Source organism: Arvicola amphibius, chromosome 12 (assembly GCF_903992535.2).
Source record: "Arvicola amphibius chromosome 12, mArvAmp1.2, whole genome shotgun sequence".
Classification (NCBI taxonomy): Eukaryota; Metazoa; Chordata; class Mammalia; order Rodentia; family Cricetidae; genus Arvicola; species Arvicola amphibius.
In genome coordinates, this window is record NC_052058.2 from 51452715 (window position 1) to 51469505 (window position 16791).

The following is a 16791-nucleotide window of genomic DNA, read 5'->3' on the forward strand; positions in this document are numbered from 1 at the left end:
TACACCATGAGCACACAAGGCATATGGAGGCCAGGAAAGGGTGCTGGATCTCCAAGAGGATTTTACATACTGTAGGATTGCAGTTACAGATGATTGGGAGCAACTGGGTGCTGGGAATTGAACATAGGACCTCTGGAAAGACAGCCTGTTGAACCATCCCACTAGTCCTGGTCAACACTAATCTGAAACCCTCACCTGTGTGTAGCTACCACCAACAGCCAGGGGTCCAGCCCACACAGTCCCAGTATGACAGGTTAGGGGACCCTGGGTCACAGGGAACTTCATCTTCCTGTAGAACAAACTGGACGCTGTCTTGGGGATACACTGGGGAGCTGTACAGTCCCTTAGTGTGAGAGTATACATGCTACGAGCACACTCGCGCATATACATACATGCACATGTATGACAACAGAGAGGGAGAATGGACAAGGCCCCAGATAGGAAGACACCTACCCAGAATCATCAAGCTTCAGAAATCTTGCCAGGAGACCTGGCTCTTGTGCCTTCATTCCCAATAATATACAAGTGGAACCAAGAGTTCACCTTTGCCACCTGACATTTGGTTCAAATTTCAGGCTGGTAATTTACTTATTGCCCAACCTGGGCACATGGCATTACCTAGTTCTTCACGCAGAACAGGAAGACTCCACCCTACCTCCCTGGGCAAAGGGTGGAGGTATAGGGCAATCTCACTTGTGGAGACAGGTTTTCCTAGGTACCCGAAATAACACATTGCAGTAGTCCTCAAATACTGAGCCAGGGGAGGTGTCCACATGTGGACACCAACGGTAAGCAGGACACAGACAAGGCCACATTTGACAGAGCAGTCTTTTGACAGCGCCTGCTCAGCTCATGTGACTAACTCACCTCCCTGCAGACAGGACAGTAGGGGCCACTAGGATGGGTCCAGGATTTCCCTGTGGGAACACCACCGGGAAACATGGCTTTAGGTTTTAGCACCTCTAAGGGATCCCTAGCCCTGAAACTGCAGCCTGAATCTTGCTTAACGCCGCCTAGCACCTGACGCTGCACACCCCACTGGCCCTGGGTCGCTGGCAGGAAAGGGCAGGACTTCAAGCTGTACTCTGACTCGGCCTATAAATCCCAGCCCTTGGGGGAGGAGAAAGGGGTGGAGCCAACAGTCTAAAGTTTGGGCTTGTAGGAGAGACGCCAGGCCGGGCCTACAGAGCTGCCCCAGGACAGAAGTGAGTGAGACAAGGTGAGTCCCAGAGGACTGACAGACCCTAGCAAGGGTGCAGGAGGCGCTTAGGCGTCCTTAACGGCTCTGAGCGCTGCCTTCTTCCCTTCCCTCTTAACTACAAGCACCTCCTATAGGCAGCCAGTTTACACTTCAGCAGGGGGAAACCGGTAATGGCAATAAAAACGCAATGAGTTATTTGCCCTGCCTGTTAGACGGTTAGGGAAAGGAGGGGGTATTAGCAATGCAGGCAGGAGCTTGGGCTGTTAAAGGGGGTGCACGGAGTCTTACTGAGGCTTGATACTGAGGTGAGACAAAGGAAGCCACAGTGACATCTGAGGAAAGGGTGTCCAGGCAGAGGCTGAGCCCTGGCGAAGGCTGGCCATGGCAGAAGGCTGGACAGTTGGGGAACAGCAAGAACATCTGACATAGAAAAAAAAGCTAGAGGCAAGAAAAGGCAGCTAGGAAGCCTCCCAGGAAGGCAGGCAGACAAAGAGCTCCCTGTACATGCCAGACCCGTCAGTAACCCACAGCCCCACTTCAGAAGCTTGCCCGAGTTGTGGCCTGACAAGGGTACCTCCTTCCTCAGTCCTGTCCTCACTAGAAAATGACTAGGCCCTTACTGTATTCTCAGGCTCAGGAGAGGAAGAAAAGGAAAGCAGATGAGAGCCAGCAGGGAAGGTGGACAGCCACACTCTGGGATCAGGGAGACACAATGTCACCTTCCTAGCCCTTACTGCTTTGGGCAAGAGTGTACCAGAGGGATGCCCAGTTCTTACAGGAATGTTCAGTGTAAAGTCTCAAGAGGCTGGAGCTCACACTAGGGCACTGGGAAGCTGAGCCTTGGCCAGAGGGAATAGCAGGGCAAAGATCAGGAAAAGAGGGCGTTGGGATTAAGGTGGCAGAGCAGGCGGGCTAGTTAGCTGGTGGGAAGAGTGTGGTTGTGCAGGGACTCCTTTCTACAGACTGGACACTGAGGACCCATTTACAAGCAAGAGAAGAAAACATGGTAAGAGAGACTGAGGCCAGGCGAGATGTGAAGGTAGCTGAGCAGTAGCCAAGGAGATGGCAAGGCACACATGGAGTTAGGGTGCTCAAAGAAAGAAAATGGATGAGTCTAACTGTTGACTCGCTGTGGGAGAACAGGGATTTCTAAAAGGCCAAGGGTTTGGTGTGAAGGAGGCAGGGGCCACCTTAGCTGTGGGGGTTACAGGGCCTCCAGGGGAACACTTCACAGGAAGGGAGCAAACTCTATCCCTCTCTTTCTTTCTTCCACAAGCTTTCCTTCTTCCTCCTCTTCCCCTTCACCCTCTTCGTCTACAGTAATGGGAACTGAATCAGGGGCCTGTGTGTGCTAGGCAAACACTCTCCCACTGTTCTGCTTCTACTTTGGGGCATGGTCTCACTAAATTACCCAGACCATCCTAGGGACACATTCTGTACTCCGGGTAGGTCTTCTGATCTCTGCCTCCCAAGTAGATGGAATTACAGTCCTATGCCATCAGGCCCCATTTCACAGTGCTCATTGGATATCACAGAAAAAAAAAAAGATAAGAGGTGAGTGGGACCACAGAGTCCCTGCAGTGAGCCTCCCAGTAAGGTAAAGTATGAACAGGGTATATGTTTCATGTCAGACCCCAGCCAGCTCTCAGCCACCTCTGGTGGTAGCCACACGCTCAACCTTTCTAGGACTGTTCTCTTCCGCTTGGCTCCCACTGACTTTTCATGAAGACTGTCCCAGGCACTGCACAGTGACACAAGCCGCAGAGAACAGAATAGGAGTTTTGTGGTCAAATCATCCTGACCTTGGCTACTGCAGACAGAGCAATGTGAACTACATTCACTCAAGAGCCACGTGTGGACCACAGTCAGCAGCCATGAGGAGAGAGCGCGAGTGTGGTGACCTGCGGGTAATCAAGTCGGCCTCTGGCTGACCAGAGCCCTGAGCAATGCCTTTTGCATGCAGGTTCTCGGCCCCTCCTAGTGCTCAGAACAGAGACTCCTCAGACACCAGGCAGATCCAGGATGGGGAGCCCGGTGCACCGAGTATCACTGGGGGACACCTGGAGCAGGCAAGTGCACCCTGACATAGACAGCGAAAGGCGCACACCATCCTTCAGCGTGGATCGGCTCACCAACATCCTTGACGGAGGCGTCCAAAACACTGTGCTGAGGAGGAAAGTTGGTAAGCTGCGGCAGGAGGCCAAGAGCTGGCTTTGAACCCACATGCTTTTTTCTAGAACAGCCCGTTAACTAATTCTGTACTCCTTTAACTAATGGTCCTTTAACTAATGCTGTCGCTGTTGTTGTTGCTTGCTGTTTTGAGACAGGGCCACGTGTAGCCCAGGCTGGCCTCAAACCGCTATGTAGCCAAGGATGATAAACTTCCAATCTTCCTGCCTCCACCTCCCAAATGCTGGGATTGAGGGTGTAGGCCATCGTGCCCGGTTTCTGTGGTACTGGGGAACTGGTGGTGTGGATCAAACCCAGGGCTCTGTGCATTCTGGGTAGCCATTCTACCAAATGAGCTCTATAAGTTTAGTCTCTTTTTCAAGTAACAAACTGGTCCTTGACGCCAGACACCAGAAGATCCACATCCTGGTTCTGGTTCCACCAGAGCATAGCGGGCAAAGCACATTTCTCTCCTCAGGGGTCTCACCTATTTCAGCTGTTAAATGACAGTGACAGCTGACTTCCCTCCCAAATCCATGAGGCAAGTGGGTGGGAAAATCTGAAGGTGTCAGGAACCTTATCCAAGCCACCAAAGTCCTCTGTTCTCTCTGCTGCAGAGAGCATCCTCCAAGGTGACCCGGTGTTCAACTTGAAGGACCATTACTTCATGAGCCAAGACCAGCTCTATGAGGCTGCAATTCAAAAGGCATTCCACCTTGAGATGCTAGCCCGGCATCTGGGCTGGTCAGAAGACGGTCCTGAACGCATTTATGCTACCAGGTGCTCATCCAGGGTAGCCCCACCCACCAAAGAGGCTTGCCTGAAACCCCCAAGCCCAAAAGACATTTCCCTCAGCAAGGGAGGACTTACTGGAACCCTAGGGTGCCAGATGCCCCTTCCTTCCTACACCCCAGCCAGTTTGAAGGTGTATGCACCCATCATCTGTAGCATCTCTTTCCCCACAGAGCACTTGCTGGATTTGTCAACTTAAGCTTGCACGGTATTGCCATGAAAGCTCTCAGAAGTCTGGGTTCAGATGAGCAGATTGCTAAATGGGGCCAACTCGGCAAAAACTTCCAAATCATCACAACATATGCTCAGACAGAGCTGGGACATGGTGAGCCATAGCTTTTGCATGCAGTGTTCAGACTGGGCAACTCCAGGCGGGGGGGGGGGCCACTCATAGCTCAGAGACATACATGTTAATTTGGAAACACCCCAGCAGATGGCAGTCATGGGTCTCGAGGAAGGAGTTCCTTTTTCTAATGTGTATACATACCATTGCATGAGCTACCAAAGGAGCAAGACATTCCTTTTGGAAGCATCAGTATGCACCCCTATGTCCTCACACAGTCCACAGATAAAAGGGAGAAAGGGCTGCAGTCAGAAGCTCATCTTGTCCCACACTGAGCCCAGGCCCATCTAGGAGCTACCCCCGAGTGAGTACCCTACTTTGGCCCAACAGTCTAACTCTCCCCCTTGATCCCAAGGGACATACCTGAAGGGCCTGGAGACTGAAGCCACCTATGATGCTGCCACCCAGGAGTTTGTGATACACAGCCCTACAATGACTGCCACCAAGTGGTGGCCTGGGGACTGTGAGTATCCTCCTTCCTACTTCCCTGTCTCTCTACCGTGAAGACAAAGCTGGGGCTGAAGAGCACTAACATTGGTGCCCAACAGGCATCAGGTTGATTTTCTGTTCTAGGCTGGTCACCTTGAAACCGACTGAAATAAGTAGGATGTAAAGAGTTTACTTAGTAGGTGACCGGAAGGTCCCAAGGGAACTTTGAGTAGATAAGGAAAGGCACTCAACCTGTGGGTGATGAGGGCCAAGAACATATCACATATGCACTGCCCCACACAACACGTGTGATGCACACAGCGCACACACTATCCCACAGAGAGCTATGCAAGCAGACAACATACATAAGCACACACTGCCCCCTACAGTCACAGAGAAACACAGCACACACCGCCCCACAACACAAACTTTGCCCTTACCATCATGTACACCATTGCTCATACATAGACACCATGTATATGCAAACATACACATACTGCCCCCCCACATACATGCATGTACACAAGACACACTGTCCTCATGCAGACACACCTGTGCATATACATGCCACACACACAAACCCCCAAATGTGTATGTACATAACACACACTGACAGCCATTTATGGGTACACAGCATAAAAACATATCTGTACATGTACACAACACACAGACACTGCCTTTATTAGAAACATATACACAAAAATATGCACACTGCCCCATCACAGACACTCATCCATGTATAGAACACACATATTGCCCTCCCAGACACACGTGTGCATATACACAATATACTGATAGTCATACACACACACCACCTAGTCTTGTTCCAAGAGCTCCCCACACATCCTATGTTCTAGCCTCCCAAGTTAACAATAAGCTTGTCACCTACAAAAGCACATGCCCTGGTACTAGTTAGTGGCTAAACATCCTCCCTGCCCCTGCCACTTTATACTCAGGCAAGCTCCAATCATGTGGATATCAGGTGGCAACCACACAAACATCTGTGAACTCAGAAACAGGGTTCTGCCGAAGGTCCCTTTGAGAAATAATTTCTAAGGACTTCACTGTAGCCCTTGGAGACCCAGTGAGGGAATGCCTGGTATGGGCAGTGAATAAACAAATTATTTGAATTCAACTAAAGCAGGGCAGGGAGCAGAATGGGGAAAGCAAGGCAAGAAAGAGGAGAGGGCCAGGGAAACAAAGATGACTGAGTGATCAATATCAAATGTGCAGGCCAAAGAAATCCATCTTTAAGATCAGGCTGAAGTGGTTTGAATTCCAGCTCTCCTCCTCCAGGCCAGTGATCTCCCTATCTGGAAAAATAAGACCTGCCCTGCAAGAACTAGGAGACCTCAGCCAAGAGCTGGGCCCTAGCTGGGTTTTGATAGGGGATGGTTGTACTCAGTATGGGGCTGACTGACAGCAGACTGATTCACTAGCAGCTGTGGTAGGAAGGGCACAAAAATTCTTTAAAAGTTTGTTCATTTCAAATTCCCTTGACAAGTCACTGTTTTACTCTAGCTAAGTTTTTTTGGTGGCAATTCTTTCTGTCATCAGTGATTTTCTAAGAACTCAAAGGTGTCTATCAGCAACCCCAAGCCCAGAAAGCAAAGGCAAGACAAGGTACATAAGCTTCCTGTGATGGGCCTCTCATCTTTCTGCTCAGTGGGACGATCAGTCACCCATGCTATAGTCTTTGCCCAGTTGATCTGCTCAGGAGCCCAGCATGGTATGCATGCCTTCATTGTGCCCATCCGGAGCCTACAGGATCACACCCCACTGCCAGGTAAGCTCTACTGCTTCCTCAAGAACCCCTCTCATAAGATGCTCCTAACAGCTTTCCCCATCCTGAATCCCCAAGAGATGCACAGAAGCTGGGACATATCTCCCTTGGCTAGAAGGAATCCAATTGACAGAGCTAATATAGTATGAGCTGGCTGTTTGACTAGTACAAGATTTAGCATCTTCCTGACTTTGGCTTGCTTACCTGAAGCCTGAATACCATGGGGTGTGTGTCTGTGTGTCTGTATGTCTGTGTGTATGCCTTTGTGTCTCTGCGTATGTGCCTATATGTGTCTCTATGCATGCCTGTATGTGCACCTTAGTATGTGTCTGTGTATACTCTGTGTGTGCATGTGTGTGTCCCTGTGTGTGTGTGTGTGCCTGTGTGTGTGTGTGTGTGTGTGAGTGCCTGTGTCTGTGTGTCTGGCATACTGCATGCACTCAACTGACAGGCCTTCTCATCTCTACCCTCTTCTAGGAATCACAGTCGGGGACATAGGGCCCAAGATGGGCTTGGAACACATAGACAATGGCTTCCTGAGACTGAACCACGTGAGGGTTCCCAGAGAGAACATGCTGAGTCGCTTTGCAGAGGTTAGATCCTGGGAAGGCTATGGCCCCAGACCACCTAAGCACTTAACCCTTTGCATAGCTGCCACAAGCTCTGGTTTACCTCAGCAAAGCTGCGTTTGAACCCCAAGCCCCTTCCCCCAGAAAGAGGTTTAGGGGTCACACAGATAAGGCTAAAACCCAGCTTAGGAGCACAACAGCGTTGGGGAGATCTTGTCACTTTAAGCCTCAGACTCCTCCATGTGTAAATACTTACCACATGGTTTTCAGAGCAGATCCCCAGAAAGGGGAGGGGCTGAGGGTGAACATACTGTTTCCCTACAATCAGTCGCAGAACAGGTATGGCCCTGGTGTTGGCAGAAGTCCCCAGTTAGCCAGCCTTTACCTTTTGAGGTGTAAAAGGTGGGGGTTTCTGGGGTGTCTCATGTAAGTATGTTCACGTGTTGGCGATCATGCTGCACAAGGGGTCTGCTTTAGGTGAGCAAAAGCGGGACGCCTGCAGGGATGGAGGCTCATGGAAGTGCAGCCCGGGAGCCTTGGCTCCAACCCAGCACCTGTCTCTGTTACACACAGGTCTTGCCAGATGGTACCTACCGAAGGCTCGGGACACCACAGAGCAATTATCTGGCCATGCTGGTGACACGGGTGTGGCTGCTGTTAAGAGGAATCCTACCCTACCTCCAGAAGTCATGTGTCATTGCTGTGCGCTATTCGGTCATACGCCACCAGTCCCCTCTTCGGCCTAGGCAAGGAGCCCCCGAAGGCTGACCCTGACAGAGATGGCTGACATTCAGTCCCACGGTGTCTGCACAGACACCACCTCTGCCAGAGCTGTGGTGCTGGAGCCGATCACACACACATGCACACGCACACACATGCATGCAATCCAGGTGGGGTCTTTAGTTCTCTCTACTCCATCACCAGACTGGCTGGTCTAACCTGTTAGTCTCTTATCAGTGTGTGGCCCCATCAGGCTCTAGGCGACCATGTCTTCTACCCTGTGCCACCTGCTGTGACTCAGGCCATTTTGCTGAGTTCCAGTTTGTCCTGCATGGCTATGACTAGCTAGTGAGCTTGTGTCTGCCAATTGTCGAGGCTGGTTGGTTGTTGTCAAGTTGTGTCTGGTAAAAGCCAATTGCCCTAGTCTGCACGTGACTAAACTTGTGTTACCTGGCTCAAACTCGGTGCCTAGTTGTGAGAAGGCTAAGTCTAGACCCCTTCTTTTCATTCTGTCTGTTGCATCTGCCTCCCATCCCCTCCATTCTATGACACAGAATGGCAAGGGTTGCTATATGACATCTGAGAGTATATGTGTGTATTTCCAGAAAGAATACACTAGTTAAATTTAAATCCAGGGAAACAAGTCTTTTGGGATAAGTCCCAAATGGACACACACTCTCAAGATGCAGCAAACTGCACTGAGAACAGGAAGTGGCGGCAGGGCATGTCATAGCCTAATGAACCTTGGTGCCAAGGGGAGTTTCTGTTCCCGCCCTACTGACTGGCCCTGGGCTTGAGGAGGCCCTCCCAGGTCCCTGTCGCACCTGTCATAGTGAAGTCACCAGGTCTGAGCTTACTTGATGCGAAGGGTCCCAACCTGCCATAAACACATTGAGGACTAGATGCCAGGCAGACCTAGGCATCACGCACTTCTATCTCCCTCAGCTTCCATGTCTGCAAAATAGAGGTAACAGGGGCAGAGTTCCAGGGTGGCGGTAAGGGTGGAATATGGGAAGGGTACCAAGCTTGAATCTCAGAGGCCCTTTAGAAACTCGCAACAGCCTCAGAATGAAGCCTGGGCTTTTGAATTCCAGGCGGGGTGCATCTTCCCTGGAGGACTTTGTACTGGAGGCAAGAGGTGATAATGCCTCTGTCTGGGCAGCAAAAGGGTCCCGAGGCTGACTATGAGTGCACGCTGTGTGAGGAGGAGATCCCAGGTTCCCACCAACTTCAGCAGATTTTTCACGCACACACTCTCTCCCAGTCCCGTGACTCAGGTCTCCATATGCTGGAGGTAGCCCCAGGTACTGAAGACATAGCAATGGACGGGGAAGATATAGTTCCTTTTTTACAAATCTGTGGGCCCAAGTTCATACCCTAAGAGTTCTTAAGCTCAGTGCATTTCTTGTCACGCAGCAAGCACCTGGTCATGGGCAGTGAAAGGTCACCAACTCTAGTCATCAGTGGGGCAGGGCCACACCCCTTCACCTGGCCTTTGCGTCCAGACGATTTGGTTCAGATCCTTTCAAATTTTCAGATAAGGTATTGGATGTATATACTGTGGATATTTTTAGAGTGAATGTTGGTGATGGGTGAGGCTTAAAACATAGTAGCCTCATGTTGGCCTTTCAACGGTCCAATGTTCCTTCCGGCTTTGACAGTATTAGGAATATGGAAAGATGGCTTGGAGTGAAATTCTAAACCTTTTGCTTCTTTTCCCCTCAGTGACCCAGAGGCAAAAATCCTGGACTACCAGACACAGCAGCAGAAACTCTTTCCCCAGCTTGCCATGAGTTACGCCTTTCATTTCATGGCCACCAGCCTCTTAGAATTCTTCCACAGCGCCTACAGTGCCATTCTGAGAAGAGACTTCAGCCTCCTGCCTGAGGTAATCTGTGTGCTGAGAGCTGCTCGTGGCAGGTGGCTAATGCTGTTCCAGTTGTTGGGAACTGGCTACAGCCCGGCTCCCATAGGCCCTCGGTCTCCCAATGCCCCAGGACATCGGGGTGAAATAGACCATGATATGTAGGTCCACAGACACCTGGCCCCTAGAGCGCTCCAAGAACGTTAGCAGTAATGTGAGTGTAGGGGGCACAGAGCCACAATCCCCAGTGCATGAGAGAAACCAGAACAACCCTAGACAAAGTCAACTGAATTCATTTGATGGCACAGTTTGACCTGAACTAACCTGATTTATTCTACTGGCTACAAAATAATATAAAACCATCCATGTGTTCAGGCAGAAAGATCACACACCTCAGAGGCTCTGCTTTGCCTTTCAAAAGCCCCAAATCATGTCAGGTCCAGAGAGGGCACCATGGTCCCAGCTATGTGTTGATTCAATATTCCCAAAGTCTAGGATGAGGCTGTGACTCACACACCTTCCATCTGTGTAGATGCTGGGCTCTTAAAGCATTGTTTCATTAACCCTCTCCATAGTACACACCATTTGCATTCTTATTTCGCAAGGAAACTGAGACAGAAAGGGAAAAGGAGGCTTTCCTCCCATAGATGTGAAGGTCTGGAAGACGGATAGGGGCTTTCAAGAACCAAAACCTTAAACTAAGCCGCTGCCTGGCAACTTCTGTTCAGTTGCTCTACCAAACGTCTATGAAGTCAGTGGCTTTTACACAACAGAAACTAATTTCTCACTCTTCTGGTGATATCAAGCCTCTGTCATGGCGCTACTGTTTGGTAAGGGCTTTCCTGCTGTGTGATAGCATGGCAGAGGATATCATACGAAAAGAGAAAGAGCGGGAAGACACTGAGAAAGGGGACTCAGGTTTATAGCAAAGCAGCTTCCACAATAAGGAACTCAGTCTCACAAGGGCACGAACTCATCCATACCACACAAACCCTCATGGCCCAGTCACCTCTTAAAACAGTTAAGGTGGCAACTGTAGGACTAGCAACATGGCTCATGGATAAAGGCGCTTGCTGCCAAGCCTGATGACCTGATTTCTAGAACACCCATGCTAGAAAGAGAAAGTTGGCTGCTGCTAGCTGTCCTCTGACCTCCATACATGCACTGTGCCTCCCCACTACACACACAGAGAGATGGTGGGGGGAGGGGAATGAAAGCTTTCAGAGGTAGCAATTGTTCAATTGTACTTCAACAGAAGTTTTGGAGAAGACATCCCAGCCATTGCAGCCACTAACATGCCTCATGAAGGTTTCCCCTTATGACCCCATCCATGCCAAAGGTCTGCCTCCTGACACCATTGCTCTGGGATTCAGATTTCAACACATAGGAGTTAGGACAGACAGTTGAAACATAGCACCCTCCTACAGCCTGGGAAGATAGATGCCTTCTTTGGCCACCTTTCCAAACTTCTGTCTGCTGGCAAGCTCCCATAACTCTTGTAGGATGGCGGACCCAATCCAGGAAGGCCCCTCTTCTGGAGATCCTGGAGACACTGGCTCAGGCAGGTTTTCCTTCATTCTTACAGTCACACAGTCACACTAACTGTGTGACCTCTGATTATTTGCTTTGTCTGACAGCCTGAGAAGCAATGGGCTAAGCACAGCATCAGCCGTAGCCAGCATGCAGCAGGTACCAAGTGACAAGTCTGGACGGTCCTATAGGACCCTTACACTGCTTTGTTCTTGCAGCTCCATGCACTGAGCACTGGCATGAAGGCCATGATTTCAGACTTCTGTACCCAGGGGGCAGAGACATGTCGCAGGGCCTGCGGTGGTCACGGCTACTCGAAGCTGAGCGGTCTGCCAACGCTGGTCACTCAAGCGACAGCTTCTTGCACCTATGAGGGTGAGAACACAGTGCTCTACCTGCAAGTGGCCAGGTAAAGTCCAGAGTTGTCCAGACCTCTGCCCCTATCCTGGGGGTCCCCTAAGCTTCTGCTTTAACGGAGGCTTCTATTTGATGCCATGGAAGAAGGAAGCTTTGGAAAAGTACCATTTGAGGGCTGCCCAAATCTCAGTGTGTCCCTAATCTGCCCACTTACCCCAAATTCCCAGCTATCCCCAGCCAGGCCATCCCTCTGTCTTACCCAGACAATAGCATCAGGTTCCTGCCTGGGATCTCGCTTCTCTCCTGTCCCCACTTCTCCATAGGCACAGGGGGCTCTCTTCAAAGCCTAGAGAAAAATTACATCTCTGTCCTGTTTAAAATGGTTTATTAGCGTCTCTCTACTTGAAGGAAAATGTCACAGTATACACTATGTTCTTTCAGCCAGATGCTGCCTGACCAACCTGCTCTCAGGTCCTCCTGCCTCCGCTGATCATTCTCTTCTTTCCTTGGCCCCCTGCCACTCAAAACCACATGTTTCCTTTGGAAGCTATCACAATTCATAATTGTCCACAACTTTTTGCTTAGCTTTTTTTTTCTCAGTTTTTCAAGACTGGGTTAGACAGGCTTTCTCTGTGTAGCTTTGGAGCCTGTCCTGGAACTCCCTCTGTAGACCAGGCTGGCCTCAAACTCACAGAGATCCGCCTGTCTCTGCCTCCAGAGTGCTGGGATTAAAGGCGTGCACCACCAACGCCCGGCTTATGTTTAGCTTTTTGGCTCTGCTTCCTAGTTAAACCAGGATTTCCCTGAGAGCAGACACTTTTCTGCCTTGCTCATTGAGGAAACACAGAACAGGCTGTACCCTGAGGGACAGTTAGGCCTCACCAGCCTCCTCCAAATAGGCTGCTTCTTGCCAGCTGCCTCTGATGACTGACGCTTTCATACTCATTTATTCTCTGGCAACTAAACAGAGTAGATGCTTCAGTATCCAAGAAGAAAAGGACCTCTCTGGCAAATATGACACATAGCGTTTACCAGGATTGCTTTTTCAAGTTATAAAAATGATACAATAGCATGCATTAGGTAACCTGCACCCTGCATTTGGCAAGCAATTTGCAAGTATCTCATTCAGCTCCACCTACCCACCTGCTAGACAAGAAACATCATTCCCATTGTCATGAAGAAACTGAAGCCTAGGGAAGCACAGACAATTGTAGAGCATCCGACAGTGGTGTCAGAAGAGCTAATGGGAGCCCAGGGTTGTCGGCGCACAGAACTCGTAACCCCTGGATTGTCGCACACAGAGGCAGCCTGGAGTCACTTTCCTTCTTCCTTATGTCAGTACGCTTTCATGTATCTGACTGTTTTGGATGGCCACAGACACTGTACTCACATCCTAAGTCCCCACTCAATCCTGATAGTGCAGCGTCTGTTGGTACAAACCTCCAAAGGGCTTGTGTTTAGGATCTAAGGGAGTCTAGCCCAGCTTTGCATGCTCCCGTCACTTGCTAAAGAAACTAGTACTTTGGGTACATCTCACTGAGGGTCCTACAGAAGACCTGCAGGGTGGGTGAAGAGTGATTGTCAGGCAGAGGCCCCTGGTTCTCCCCACTGGAGCACAGCATGAATGTGTGTGACCCTGGGAATGAGGGAGCTGGGCTGAGGGTCCCACAGAATCACATACTGCCTCATCTGTCTCTATCTTCACCTCCCAGGTTTCTGATGAAGAGCTACCTGCAGGCTCAGGTGTCTGCAGGCCCCACATCACAGAAGTCTCTCCCTCCGTCTGTTATGTATCTTGCTATACCAGGGCCAGCCAGGTGTGCAGCCCAGACAGCAGCTGACTTCCTTTGCCCCGATCTCTATACCACAGCCTGGGCACATGTATCCACCAGGTAAGCCAGTACAGAGAAGTCACAAGGACAGCTGGATGGTCACTAGCAGACAGTGCTTTACCAACCACTGCCATCCCCTGCCTCTCCAGACCTCCAGCTCCTATGATTGTGGGTGTAGAAGAAGGAACACCTTACCCCTCAGCCATCTTTATCCCAGTCACAATGGTAGAAATGTATCCCCTCTCTGGCTAGTGAGAGGAAGCCTTTAAACCTTTAGGTGCCTATGGTGATTTCCATAGATTCTAACAAATGCACTCATATATAAATCACTGTCCATGAACTGATATACAAATCAGTGCCATCAAATAAAGTAGTGTTTTAAGTCTGAACTATCCCACAATCTAATAGTAATTTTCAGAGTCAAGTTGTTATCTGCACCCATGTAAAACAGGCAGGCACAAGTTGTAAGTATTAGTAATACCCATGCTGTGTGAGGCAGAGGCAGGGTGATCACTCGAACTTGCTGGCTGCCAGCCTGGCTTCAAGTACACTGAGAGACCCTACCTCAGGGGAATAGGGCACAGATGGATAGAGGAAGATTTCTGACATCCTCATGGGCTCTATGCAAGTACATGTACCTGCTAACATATGCATACACACATGTACATATATGCCACACACATATATATATAACATACACATTAAATAAACAAAGAAATCATAAAAACAATTTTCAGAAGTGTAGTTATACCTCAGAATAGAACTGGTTTGTAGTCAGGGTCTAGTCAAGTCCAAGGCACATGATCAAAACTAAGGACTCCGAGCTAGAGAGATGGCGCAACCATTAAGAAAACTTACTGTTCTTAAAGAGGACTCAGGTTTAGTTACCAGGGAAACTGACATATTCTTCTAGATTCCATGGGCACCTGCACATACATAGTACACATAAACCCACACAAGCACAAAGTACATGAAAATACATGTCTTTTTAGAAAGAATATATATTATACTTTTGGTTGTGAGCCTAGCCTTTAATGGCTAAGCCATCTCTCCAGCCCAAGAACATATATTATTTGTTGTTCCTTTCTTAAGTAAGGGTTTCACTATGTAGTCATGGCTGGACTGGAACTCACTGGGTAGACTGGGCTGCCCTCAAACTCATAGAGATCTGCCTGCCTCTGCCTCTTGCCTCCTCAGTGCTAGAATTAAAGGTGTGCATTGCCATGCCTAGCTTAAAACATTAATTTTTTATTATTTATTTTCATTTTATGTGTTTGAGTGTTTATCTGTATATCTGTGCACCATAGACAAGAGGTGCCCATGGATGCCAGAAGTGAGCACTGGATCTCCTGGAATTAGAGTTATAAACAGTTGTTAGTTACCGTGCAGATGATGGGACTTGAACCTGGGTCCTCAGGAAGAGCAGCCAGTGCTCTTAATTGTTGAGCCACTCTCCAACCCATCACATGAATTCTATGAAAAAAACAGCTAGGCCTTTAATTACAGCACTCAAGAGGCAGAGGCAGGCGGGTCTCCCTGAGTTCCAGGCCAGCCTAGTCTATAGAGCGAGTTCTGGGACAGTCAGAGCTGCTATATAGAGAAACCTTGTCTTGAAAAACTAAAAAACAAACAAACAAACCACCCAAGAATGTGCACATTCTGCTGGGCAGTGGTGGCACATGCTTTTAATCCCAGCATTCAGGAGGCAGAGACAGGCAGATCTCTGTAAGTTTGAGGCCAGCCTGATCTACAGAGGGAGTTCCAGAACAGTCTCCAAAGCTACAGAGAAACCCTGTCTCAAACTCCCTTCCCCCAAAAAATGCCTGTTCTGTCATTTAACAAATATCACCAAATACTATGTGTCAGAAATGACTAAGTATTCCAGAGACTGGAAAAAGAGACACACCCTAACCAACCAAATACAAACACCATCACTGAAGAGATTTAACTATCTAGAAGGGAACTTTCTGAACTCTGCCCCAAAATGAAAAGCCAGAAACTGGAGAAAATATTTCCAGCATTCACCAAGAAGGCTTGCATTCCAACCTGTGTCCCAAGGAGGGTAGCAGCTTTCTTAGGATGAAAGGCAACTTGAGACATTTGCTTATTCATTCCACAATACTTTTAAATGCCTGTAATATGCCAGGTACTGTGTTTAGAAATGGGGATCTATCTGTAAGCTAGCCTGATAAACACACAGGACACACAGGGCTGGGAAGGTTGGGGAAGAGAAAAACAGGCAGCTGGGGAATTAAAAGGCCATTCTGCATCTCCTGCCTTGGAACTCAATGTACCATCTCTTATCAAGTCCATGACAAAGCAAACTCGGTGTTGCTTAATAAACAGTTTGCTTTATGCCGAAATTCCAAGGGCCAGATAAACACTGTAGAAAGCAGACTAAAGGTTATTATAACGGCAAATGGCTAAGTTAATGCTCAGAGGCCAGGAGGTGGGTCTCTGTTTTTGTATCTAGGTACCTCAGGTAGGAATTTGCAGCATGATTAGCCTTAGAAGAATAAACATTCTCCTTGCTCAGGCCATAAGAAGTCAATCAACATAATGGCCTGAAGTAGATCCTAAGGCTTAAAAACTCCCGGAGGCTGAAGCAGGAGAATTTAAAGTTCTAGGTCACTCTGGGCTATACAGCAATACTGTCTCCACAGAGACAGTTCCATATTAGCTGTGTGATCCTGAGCAAGTTAATTAACCTCTCTGGGACACAGTTTTTCCCACTGTAAATTGGGAATGCCCGCCCTTAAAGAGAGGCTATGAGTCTATAGCTTTATGGCAAATAAGACATCAGTGAGATCATTTCCATTTTTGAGAGACCCCCAGCAGCCCATCAGTTCTCTTTCTTGCTCATTCAGGATACTGAGCCTCTTTTCTTTGGTTCCCAGGCTCATAAAGGATGCTGCACACCACACACAGACCCTCATGAGATCCGGGGTTGACCGGCACGATGCCTGGAACCAGACCGCTGCCATACACCTCCAGGCTGCTAAGGTGAGATGTATGTCTGAAGCTGTGAGGGGTTTGTTCTGTTTCCCAGGTAGACCACCATACTATGAAAAATCAAGTTCACATCCATACCCACCCCTGCTCCTCAGAGACTGCCTTCATCTTACATCCAAGGCTGTAGTCCAGAGAATTTTAATTAAAGGACTTAACTCCAAAGCATCTTGCTGGCAGCCTTTAGGAAAAT

At 49.0% G+C, this 16791-nt stretch overlaps 1 protein-coding gene across 2 annotated transcripts in view; it reads left to right on the forward strand.

The window, feature by feature from the left end:
• Positions 1 to 1098: 1098 nt before the first annotated feature.
• The window catches only part of Acox2 (acyl-CoA oxidase 2), a 30112-nt gene continuing 14419 nt past the window's right edge, over positions 1099 to 16791 (forward strand). Inside the window, exons 1-12 of one of the 2 annotated variants that reach the window (XM_038349829.1) lie at positions 1099 to 1219; positions 3165 to 3383; positions 3988 to 4150; positions 4336 to 4487; positions 4861 to 4968; positions 6601 to 6720; positions 7195 to 7310; positions 7860 to 8032; positions 9732 to 9894; positions 11619 to 11809; positions 13470 to 13649; positions 16487 to 16592. In XM_038349829.1, coding sequence (XP_038205757.1) covers positions 3224 to 3383; positions 3988 to 4150; positions 4336 to 4487; positions 4861 to 4968; positions 6601 to 6720; positions 7195 to 7310; positions 7860 to 8032; positions 9732 to 9894; positions 11619 to 11809; positions 13470 to 13649; positions 16487 to 16592 — 1632 coding nt within the window. In that variant the 5' untranslated portion in view covers positions 1099 to 1219; positions 3165 to 3223. Of the gene's footprint in view, positions 1220 to 2184; positions 2208 to 3164; positions 3384 to 3987; positions 4151 to 4335; positions 4488 to 4860; positions 4969 to 6600; positions 6721 to 7194; positions 7311 to 7859; positions 8033 to 9731; positions 9895 to 11618; positions 11810 to 13469; positions 13650 to 16486; positions 16593 to 16791 lie in introns of those variants that run through there. The other variant, XM_038349830.1, reaches the window with a different exon arrangement.